We start from the raw sequence: 11701 nt of genomic DNA on the forward strand, positions 1-11701 counted from the left end.
TATATTGTCGGACCCAGTGGCCGAGCTAAAAAAATCGGTAGTGTTTTGCATCTTTTACGTCCTAAGAAACTACACCATCTATCGAAGTGGACGGGCTTATTTGAATGGGAGGGCGCATTATGCACGAATCGTGTGCTTTCGTTTATTTTGGACTGTATTTTACCACATCCACTGCTGGTATCACTAATAATATTATCTAATGCCGTGAATACGACAGCATTCCATTTATAAGATTGGGCCAATGGGGTCGCGCCCCGCGAGCTCGGTTTTCCGCTGGGCCGCTACAGGCCAGGAAGTCGGTCTTCGCCTGAGGGCAGGACAAAGGTCAGCGAGGGAGCGCGGGGTCAGCCAGGTATCGCCAAGTGCCGAGCGAAAGCCGCTCCCTCCCCTCTCTTCCCCTCTTCTTCCCTCCCCACCTCGGTATAGATGGGGAGGGACCGAACTGCCAATGACATGCGAGCGGTCAAGGCCGCTCGCGCGGCAGCGACCCTGGCGGCCGGGTGCCGCAACTGGGATTCAGCCAAGTTACCGATTCGCCTCCTGTGGGAGAGCCAAACCAGGGGACATACTTTTTAGATATACTGTACTGTTCGACCTCACTCTAACATCCCCATAGCTGAGACCTGGCTAAGACTGTTCATCGATGTGCGGTCGCTAGTAAACCTCACCAACCCCACTGTGCCCTGTCCTGAACAACCAACAGTTTTTCTATACTTACCTACCTACCTCGGGCTGCAGTCACGGTCACGGCCACACGGCGATCGAGACATGCGGCACAGCATACCTTCAGGCGCTCACTACTAGCGCCATCTATGGAGAGCAATGTAAGCTATAATAGCGCCACCTATGGACAGGTAGAAATTTAGGTATCGGCTCGCATTTGCCAGAATGTTTTTTGCCTCGTTTCAGCTTTTGCAGTCATATTCTTTTGCATTTATGATAAAAACAATGCATTTACGTTTTCTCCAAGTAGAGATTTCAGTTATAACTTACGACCTACTAGCTTTTGAATCGCAGGGAACTTCAGTTTTAACCGGATTATACATACACTCGGGTAAATTTTACGGAGGTGCGAGATAGTGGTCTTTCAACTCCATTGTGATGACGTTTGCCTCAATCCCCTGGCAACCCAGTTCCAGTTATCCGTCTACCCCACTTTAATTTCCCCGCTGTACGGGATTCAGTTCAACCTGGCCATCGATGTGTGTTGTGAACGGTGTGGCCCTTTTCGTGAAATGATAGGTCGCGTCTGGCTGAGCGAGTGTGCGCTTTCTACAACGATTAACAAGCTTCTGGCACTCGAACTGTCCGTATCATTCCCACAGCCCAGCCTTCGTACATTCAAACTGACACCAAGCATCACAATGTGCACAATGTTTATTATCATGTCTTTTACGATAAATAAGATCAATAATATCACAATTGGGTGAAATAAACATACATCTTATGTACATACAAAAAAGCGTGCAACTGAATTAACATTGGACACACTAACACAGCAGAACAAATGGTGCAGTGATCAACTGCCACTGAAGAACAGACGTCAACGTTCAACATCACTGGCTGAAGTAGGCCACAGTGGCCCTGCGCTCACGCGTACAAAGTTTGGCAATTATGATGGAAGGTATGACGGTTTATGGAAATGATGATACCGGCCATCGAGCGCCCTAGTTCGGTCCCAGTGTACGAAAATGACCCAGGGGAAGGAGAGTGCCTCCGTGCGGCGTTGGCACGACGGGAAGACACTGGTCCAGTGAGCGCCAGGAGTGACCACAGCGATACCTGAGGAACAGCGTGTCGGCGAGACATGGGCCACCGACACTGACACCGTGTCACTGTGGGGACGACACCGCGCTATAACACTGACACACGCGGTCGGTGTCACCTCTCACTCTGACTCTGACTCGGGTGGTGACTCGGTGTGACTCGGGCGGCGGCTCGCGGTCTGTCGGTCCCCCGTGGCCCGTTTCTGGCGCCTGGCGCCCTCATCTGACGGCCGCCGAGCGCACAGCGCCCCCGGCCGTACAACACACAATCACAGTCGATCGCGGCAGCAGGGGAGTTCACCGGTCCGTCTGCCAGTCCACAGGCGTCACCACACAGTGGACCGGCACCGCTGTGGCCGGGTGGGCGGCCGGCGCCAGACCCACGCGCACCCCCACCGCGCCGCCGGCCGCCGGCTCCAAACACAGCGGCGCCTTGGCGTACTGGTACTGCGGCTTGGACTCGCGTCGCAGCATCCTGACGGCCAGCAGCACCAGCCCGGAGAGGATGAACAGGCCGGCGATGGGCACGGCGATGGTCGCTGCGCGCAGCCACAGCTCGCCCGAGCGCTGCTGAGAGTGCTGCTGGTGCTGCCGGCCGCCGCCCAAGCTCAGCAGCTCCGCAGGCGGAGTCGGCAGCGGCACTGCAACAAAGAACAGCGAGAGGTTGGCTACGGTGCTGTTACAGAGAACACACGACACTGTAAATGAGAGCGGGACACGGTTACGGGTATCTGAATGGGGTAGCTGTAAATGCGACGTCGGAGAGGGCACGACCAGCACAGGTCCGACGAATCGTCCACCATGAGCGATACTTTAATTATTTGTGACGAAAGTGGGTGATATGCTACACACGAAACACGGACAGTCACATGTAACGCACAACTAAACATGACTCGAGAGTCCGAGACAGAGCACATAAAAACATGCCTTGTACTCATGCGCCAAATGGAGCCCGAACACCGAAGCATAAGTTCTCAAGCGCTATACATCCTGCGGATATCATTAAAATAATCTATCCGGCCCCGCCGCCCAGCCTTGGACCGTTTGACAAATGAAGAGTCTGACAGTCAGACGTAAATACATATATAATCAGACGTAATACATATACAGGACTGGGTGCGCGTGACGACCAACGGCGCTCGCCAGGCTTCCCGGACCACGCCGGCCGCCACGCCACCCCAGCGGGTCTGTGGACCTGGACCTGGGGGGGGGGGGGGGGTCGGCGTCCAGCGCTTCCCATCCCCACTTCCCGCGGCGTCCTCCCCAATTGGAGCGGCCGACCACTAATCTAGCTGACCGCCGAGCCGGCACCACTGAAAATCGCCGGTCCGCAAATTACACGTTACCCGCCCCCGAGCTTCGGCCAGCGGCCGCCAGATGTCAGGCGCGTGGGCCGGGGAATGTGCCGGCCAGAGGCGCGTCGACAGGCCATACCAGTGCAGGGTCGAGACGAACCCATAAACAAACAGAGAGCCGGCCGACGACAGAGCGGCAGCGGCGGAGCAGGAGGGGAGGGAGGCAGCCGCCGAGCGTGCAACAATCGGTATATCGCGGCCCATATATCGGCGCTGGCAGCTACGGGTACTGGCCGGGGTGGCAGTCATTGAGCCGGCGGCGCCGGCTGCCGCTGCAGCAGTCACAGAGAGCCGCCGGCGGTCTCTGGCAGTACCAGGCGGCGCCGGACCGGAGACGGCGCCGGACCGGGACCAGGGACGGGGACGGACGGACGGGCGCAGCGGGCAGCCACCGCCGGCGCCGGACCGGGACCCGGGGCCGGCCGGCCGCAGAGATGGAAGATAAGTCCGCCATGAGCGGCCAACCGGCGAATTCCACCGGGCCAGCACGCGAGGCAGCGCTCCTGTCGGCGCCAGGGCCCTAAACTGCCACTACTTAGCTACTAACAAGGCTGACCTTGACAATGAACTATGTCCCGTGCCACTGAACAAGCTAATTTACGATTGATTTGTGGTCGGCACTCTTTCAACTCCGCCAGCTCACCAGAAATGATCTCACAAATAATCCTACTCTGCAGATCTCGCCGGCTATCTTACTGAGGTTTTGCTACGACCGGTCACAGTTCAGTACCAAAACCAGCAGCGGACAGGAGCGGCCGCCGTATGACTAACCGTCGCACCGTTAGAGTGCAGTCACCGGCACTTTACCGGTAACCGGTGGCGCAACAATCGGCCGGCCACGATGTCAACACGGTAGGTCTGTCCCTCGATCTTTAGAGCTCCCTACACCGAAGACTCGTCCCTCACACACGATGTTCAACCGAAGGTCAGTCTCTGTCCCTCACAATTTCAAGGTTTGTGTCCGTCCCTCAGACAACTCACTCCGTGAGTCTGTCTATCCCTCAAACGGCTCTTTCTAAGGTAAGCCTATCCTTCACGGCTCCCTCCGCCGTCAACTCGTCCCTCACAGTTCCCTCCACTGCACAGGGTCACGGGGTTCATCCCTCACACACCGCCCCTCAGCCGACGTCCCACACCTGTCACACCGAGGCCGGAAGCCTCGCCGTACGGTAACCATGGCAACCGAGCCGACCGGCGCCGGTCGCGTCTGGCGGCGCCGGGGCGTGCGGCGGGGAGGGGGGAGAGGGGGGGGGTCCACCGCCTGTCCCGCCGAGCCGGGCCGGTGAGCGGTGAGCGGTGCCTCGCGGCCCGGCCCGGCTCGCGTGACGAGGTGATCGTGAAACAGCGGCTCGCTGATCCGGCACGAGACAAGAGCGCCGCGCGGCGACACTCAGCGCCTGCAGCCACCGCTACAGGCTAGGACAGGAGGTCCTCAGGGCTGGCGAGAGCACAATGGCCCGGCCCGGGCAGATGAGTGTTTACCACCGTCCTTTCTGAGCTCGCACAAAGGACCTGGCTCTTCGACCATCAACCCCTCACCGGTTTGTTTTCGGCACGCTTCTTGTCATGCCAACCGGAGTGGTATTCACGAGTCCTTTCGTGACCAGATTCACGAGTGAGCGCGGGCAGACGCCCAGTTTTAATTCACTAGTGATGTTTGCCTAAAAGCGACTGCCAACAAAGGGGTGTTATCAGGTGGCAAAAACGCTCTCCAGACGAGGCGAGTTGGAATGCTTTTAAAATAATCCACGGAGAATGTATGATAATGCGGGAGCTTCGATAGTTTTACCGGCCGTTTACATAAGAAGCCACCGCTCCGAATACTATTGGCCGTTTTTGTATTGTGAATTAATGACCACGAAGAACGGCAACGCAAAAACGGGAGGAAACGCCGGAATCTTAACCAGCCGTTGGCCGACAGCTGGTCGCAGTTTTTGCCGGCTATTGTGACAGCGGCGAGTAACAAGTCATCGTGAGAGACGCCTTATTAATCAGCGCTCGATCGGACGCACGCCCTGGCGCGCCGTCGCCGCCGGCGTCCATCCATCTTGCCGCGGTCCCGCCCGACGCACGAGTCAATCATTTCGGTACGGAGCTGTGGGATGTCCTCACTCGCTGACAGTTCGCTGAGACTCAAAACCTCAGTTTGAGAAAAGGCGAGGTGGGATCGTTCTAACCAGGCACGGCGAGCTCAGGCCCCGTGCGGAAGACCATAACCCAGAATGGAGGGCTCTTTTCCATTGTAACAGGCTATAGCCCGGCGCGTTCAAGTCGCTGGTGTTACCCCTACGGGCAGCGTTGCAGTTTCCAGCGGCGCCGTGTCGCCTCGACCCGCAGTGGTCAATACAACTCAGACTCACCTCGTGAGCCGTTGCCCGGGCCCGATATCCGCGCGTCGAGATCGACGGATACCGGCGCATCGTCGACGATGTTACACATGTCTTCGGTGCAGCAGCGCAGCCGCGAGTCGGCCTTGTTCTCGCTGTGGAGTCGCTCGCAGATGCGCTGCTTGTGTCTGCAAAAACAGGCGTTCACCACTTGTTAGCAGTTGCTAGATCGATACACATCACGCATCACAGGCTGCAGTTCTGATCCCAGGCGAGGTAAAACTCTGAGCAGAACGACCACCGACTGTCATTGGTGACAGTGTCGGCTGATCGCGTTCCGTGCTCACGGTCCGAACGGGTTCGTAACGGACCGGTGACGGGCTGTGTGACGGGCTGTGTGACGGCCGCTGTGACGGGCTGTGTGACGGGCTCTGTGACGGCCGCTGTGACGGGCTCTGTGACGGTCGCTGTGACGCCTGTCACAGCCGTCAGTCGGCGGCGACAGTCTCTGACAAATGACCGATCGCGCCTGCTTTGAAGACGGCGGCCGGCTTTTTGGGCCGCCGATCGGAGCAGATAGGAACGCCGGTCAGCCGTGGCACGTCCCGTGGACGACAGGGCCGAGCGCCGGGCCTCATGGCTGGGGACGACGGCGACGGATGGTAGCTGGTGGCTGGGGACGGCAGGGACGGATACAGGGACGGGGGACAGGGACGGGGGACAGGGACGGGGGACAGCAGGGACGCGAGGGAAGGTTATCGGGAGACGAAGGAAGAAATCCCTCGCTAAAATTGTGAGGGATACGGGGACGGGGACTGAAGGACGCGAGGACCCGACAAGTGTTGAGGGGTGGGGAACGTAAGTTCATCAATATAAGAACGTTTGACCAAATAGACCAACAATGTGATATTGCGACATACGCAACATTCCGTTCCTATGATCGCGAAAACCTGCTCTCGTTTTTCAAGTGCTCGTTGAATGCGCAAATACCGGTGAGAAGTTCAACAATCGAGCCGGAAATTGGTTTGTCCGGGTCAATATTTGCACATTTCTGAGGCCGCTATTGACACAGGATCTTCACTGCCCACAGAAGTGGGCGGCGAAGAGACCGGAAAATTAACACCTGCCGTGGCGGACAGTCTATTGGGCGCAGCGGGACCGCAACGTCCGGTCCACATACCCTGAGCCCCGGACCGGCCGACCTAAATTTACAGAACCAGTGGAGATGAAACAACGGGAAGCGGCCGGTGACATAGCGGAGTGATGGCTGACGTAATGGCGGTGGGTGGTGAGGATAAGATGTGGCAGCAGGTGATGGCTGTTAGGGTCGACATTCAATAGGTCATTTTAGTCCCGTTTGTAGCGTTCGTAGCATTGGGCAAATGTCCCATATTCATGCAACATTTGAGATCGATACTCTCAAGTCGATTACGTTATTCACTCTAGGATCAAACGGCGCCACTTTTCCACCCAGCACAGTACAAAGAAGTTAGCCACGTTGCGCAGGTCCATCCGAAGAGCGGACGCCTCACCTGGAGAGCAGTTCCAGACAGCCGTGTCGGGTGTGAACCCGCTGGTCGGTCTCCACCGTCTCGGAGAAGCACGATCCGACCATCGACTGGCACATGTAGCCGGTGGTCAGGCACGCCGGCAGACTGCAGTAGCAGCGGATCTCCGCTGCGGGAAACAGACACAGAGGGGTTAGAGATATGGAACATAAACATACAGATATGGTCGGGCCAGAGCTCCTCCAGGGAACAAACGAACGAACCGCCAGGTCAGAGCTCTCTTACTAGAACACATAACACCGATAGACCACAGACAGGGATGATCTTTCCTTGGTAACACTCATAAAGGCATGAGTATCCCATAGAAAGGCCGGCTCTTATTTACCTAATGGCTACATCAGAGCTCCATTTCCAAACTCCCTGGTACAGACGATCACCCCACTCTCGGTCAGGCCCCGTCCTCCGCGACACCGCACGGTATCGTACCCAACGGTCGGCCGCCTGGCTCGAAACCACAGCGTGGGGCAGCCCGGTGTCGGTATCGGCACTTCCTCTGAGCTTAGAGACCGCAACCAGTGCCTGTAGGCTTTCCAACCAGCCAGTGATTGTAGGCTGTGCATATGGGTGGATCAGTCTGACGTCCGAGTTGAATGTTTATGAAATGCGACACATGACAAGCTGCCAGAGCCGTCTCTTCGTTTCATGTCGGGACGTTGAACAGAATTTGAATTCGGGAGGGCCCCGCAGAGTCCGCTGGGACAGTGTCCGGCAGTGTCCTCTGAGACACTGTCCTGTCCGCTCAGGGAGTGTCCCGCAGCGTCCGCTGGGAGTGAGGATAGTGACTGGTAATGTTCGCAAGGACAGCGTCTGCGCTGCAGTGGAATTAGGACAGAGTCCGGCTATATCCATTGGAACAGTGTCCAGGTGATGTCCGCCAGGACCCAGGACAGCTGTCCTGTGACGTGTGTCATTCACCACGAAAGGCCGCTTCATTGAACGCACCACCGGCCATCTTCAGCAGCACTCACAGCTCAGTGACTGATCGAGAGGAACGTAACAGGCAGGCAAACAGGCAGCGAGCACGGTTATGGAGGCAGTGTCAGACCGAGACGAGACCAAACCGACGGGAGAGGATACCTAGCATGGCTCTCAAACAGCAGACGCACGAGACTGAAAATAAGCCGTGCTCACAAATTACATGCTTAAGCTTGAGGCACTTAGTTCAGTGAAGCGTCTGCAAAAGAAATCCGACCAGATTCTATGAGGATGATCCAGCCATGCGAGTTACTTTTAGCCCATGTAAGTTAGCCGATTACTTTCTACAATTGCTATTATTATAATAATTCATTTTAACACCTGAGAGACGCTAGAGACGTGCACGCTAGTTCACCATGGTCAGTCGGCACTCGTTGAATCGGTGGCGAGGATAACTTAACGACACCATGACACTTCAGAACGTATTGAGCGAGCGTTATCACCCGCCAGCACCACATAGCTCCCTCTGCTCTGGCCGGCTGCGGAACTGACACGACACACACGACACCGCCGCTGGCGGACACACACGACACCCCCGCCGTTGGGGACAGCGATGACGGCCCGTCAGCGATGACGTCCGGTCCGTCACGCCCGGGAGAGGAGGGGAGGGAGGGGAGAGAGGAGAGCACGGCCGACGGAGGGCGGAGGAATGCGCCGGGACCGGAGACTGCCCTCGTCACCGGCGTGGAACGCTCACATCGGCTCCACTTACCGAGTTGTTTTAGGGCGGCCGGGGAGCCGGCTAATTTTGGCCTGCTCAGACGGCATGAGGAGTCGCCGCCACGGTGAAGGGCAGGGAAAGGGCTGGGGACGGGGACGGAAAGGGCTGGGGACGGGTGGGGTAAAGGCCCATGGGGACTCGGGGGGGGGGGGTATGGTAAAGGATGGGCAAGGACAGAGTAATGGCTGGAGACAGGCACAGGCACAGAACAGGGGCCGTCTGGGCTCAAGACAGACAAGATGAGGACTGTTAACCCTATTCCTGGCGGGGGGGGGGGGGGGTCACAGGAGCCCCCCTGAGGTTTTTTGGTTATTTCTCCCAAACGCGTTGAGCTAGGAAGCTCAAATTTTGTGACTTTTCTCAAAAGGCTTCTACGCAACAGGTCTGAAAATTTTGAGTTGATCTGACCTCAGGTCAGGTCACCAGAGGCGGTTTGGTGACCCTACCTCAGAAAAGTTTGCAATCACGCCAGAGCTAGAGTTTTTGACCGATCGATTTCTTCTCTTCAGGCTTTAGTTAGGGTACCAGTATGTGCAATTTGTATATCTCGGAATTTTGATATCGGTGACCTAAGGTCAGGTCAGTTTCGCGACCTCCCCATTATAAGTCAATGGGGGAAAAATCACTCCCTGTTTTTACCACTAAAACGGGTCGGAATGGCCCCATATACCATACATGACTTCATATACGATCAACCTTCACTACCTTGAGGTCTGTTTTGCTGTTGGGCAGCTGTGAGGTCATGTGACGTCATCAAAGGTCACCAAAGGTTTTTGGCCAATAACTCCGTACAGGAACAAGATACAGACGCGTGGATGGTCTCATTGTGTTCAGCTCGTCAAGACGCATCGAATGATATACATGATGACCTCGAGGTCACGTGACCTGAGGTCAACCTTTGACCTTGACCTTTCGAGGTCAACATATATCATTCGATGCGGATTGACGAGAGGATCACGATGATGCCCTTAGTTTGTTCCTATCTTGACTAATTCGAAAGTTATTCGAGAAAAACTTTCTCCATATCTAGCGCCGCCATTTTGACTTTTTCGACCCCTGTGACGTCATCTTTGACCTGACCTGAAAATGACCTTAGTAAAAATTGTAGATCTTGGCCGTGCGTATCCGATGCCGTTTACCGCTTGTCGCTATCTTGCTTCGTTCTCGAGATCTCAGGGGGGGGGCCGAATCGGCCCCCCCCGCCAGTTTCTTGTCCCGGCGGAGCCCGCCAGGAATAGGGTTAAGCCGATGGAGACGGTCACTGTCTGTCAGGGGTCTGGCTCGTCCCCGTCCCAGGCTGCGCTGGGGACGGAGAGGGTGAGGTCTGGCAGGGTCCGGGACGGGTATGAAACCCGATACCAGTGTTGACTTTGACCGGGGAGCCCGGTATCATAATCGATATCTATCAGTGTTATCGGTATGGAAACGGTCAACATCACCCGTGTACTGCAGAGGGAAAGATGCGTGGCGCAAACGGGGAATGCTTTGGAATCACTGAGACGAGCGCCAAACAGGGTCACTGTTGGGTAGCTGGGTCTCCTATCCACGCATCCTATTGAGCTGGGGATGGTCACTGGTCACACACAAAGTCAGGGTCGCCGGTCGGAAGACTTGAGCTACCGCGGAGCCGGGCTGAGGTAATGACATCAGCTTTGGAGGGTCGGGAGAACCCAGAGTCCCGAGCTGGAGCTCACCTGGCGGCGGCAGCGTGCCGTGCGGCTGGTGTCGCGCCCGATGGCCGTGGTGTGACCGGTGCACCTTGTGAGCCGCCTCCTGACCGCTCAGCTCGCGCTCCATGGCCCGCAGCAGGCGCTCGTCAGCAGTCCTCGGCGCGCCGGCGGCCAGTCCCAGCCGCACCAGCACCACCACCAGCCAGCCCGCCGGCCTCATCGCGCTCAGACAGGCTCACTGGCGCGTCCGCACTCCAAAACCCTCCGCGTCACACTGACGACACCCCACCGTACCTCACTCTGGCGATCAACTGATGCCGCCCGGCCGGCGACCGGCCCGCTCCACTGTATCATTACCCCGACTGTGTCGCGGTCGCTCATTGGTCGACAGCGAACCGGCTGGCTGTGAGGCGAGCTCTGATTGGCCGGCGAGAGAGGAATCCAGACAATGATTGGTTAGGCTAATTATCTGGCCGGTCGGGCCGATGACAAGCTGCGAGGCACCAGTCTGGCGGGCGGCGGTGCGTCCCCAGCCGGGCGGCGCGCCGGCGCCCGTCCCCAGCCGGCCGGCGCCACCGTTTCCCCCATCTGTCGGTGGGTTCGCGGTGGCGGCCGGCCGACCCGCTCCGTTTTTGCTGCCGGTGTCAGCCTGAGCAAACACTTGGCTTCATAATTGATAGAGGAGCCCCTCTCGCTATGTGTGTGGCTTGAGAATATACCGGGCGCTGCCCAGCCCAGAGCGAAATTATTGGCCTCCGGTATAATTGATTGGCGATAATTAACGTTAAGCCGTCACTCTTGAGCCGGCTCAGCGCTGTTGTCACCGATGGATTAGACCTGTCGGCTGACGTGCGCTAGTCTGTATTTGCTCTCGTGACTCATGACAAACAGATGATCGGTAATAAACATTCCTGCCGGCCGTAAATAATAACCGTTCAGAATAAAATTATTGCATAACCAATAAAGGTCTTGACGACTGTTGGTGGTGTCTGCAGCTGCAGAGATGAGGCTAAAGGTGCATCATGAAACGTTTTAATCAAACAGACTCGCATTTCGCGAGCGGCATAAATTAAAAACAATATTTTCATGAAAAAAATTGTAAGGTTGGTAGCGTTCATATTTTTTACGTATGAGATGCGTGTTTTTTAACGATTTACCGACGCATTGAGATAATTTATTAAACAGACCAAGCACTGAACGGTAGTATAACCTGTAAATATGAACGCCAGGCGCCAGCCATAACTTTGATACATTGGTAGCCTATTGGTTTGGTTAAAAAGTTTGCGGAACGTTCTCATGCCTACGCTACGACTATTTTG

At 56.5% G+C, this 11701-nt stretch overlaps 1 protein-coding gene across 1 annotated transcript; it reads right to left on the minus strand.

Moving 5' to 3' along the window:
* Positions 1-1359: 1359 nt before the first annotated feature.
* LOC122391885 (BMP and activin membrane-bound inhibitor homolog) lies at positions 1360-10701 on the minus strand. The gene is made up of 4 exons (XM_043386202.1): positions 10407-10701; positions 6981-7125; positions 5482-5636; positions 1360-2407 (listed from the first exon to the last, which is right to left on the minus strand). Exons 1-4 carry the CDS (start codon positions 10600-10602, stop codon positions 2064-2066), a joined length of 840 nt encoding a protein of 279 aa, XP_043242137.1. The 5' UTR covers positions 10603-10701; the 3' UTR covers positions 1360-2063.
* Between the last annotated feature and the right edge of the window lie 1000 nt (positions 10702-11701).

This window comes from Amphibalanus amphitrite, unplaced genomic scaffold (genome assembly GCF_019059575.1).
Source record: "Amphibalanus amphitrite isolate SeventyFive unplaced genomic scaffold, NRLGWU_Aamphi_draft 000459F_arrow, whole genome shotgun sequence".
Taxonomy (NCBI): domain Eukaryota; kingdom Metazoa; phylum Arthropoda; class Thecostraca; order Balanomorpha; family Balanidae; genus Amphibalanus; species Amphibalanus amphitrite.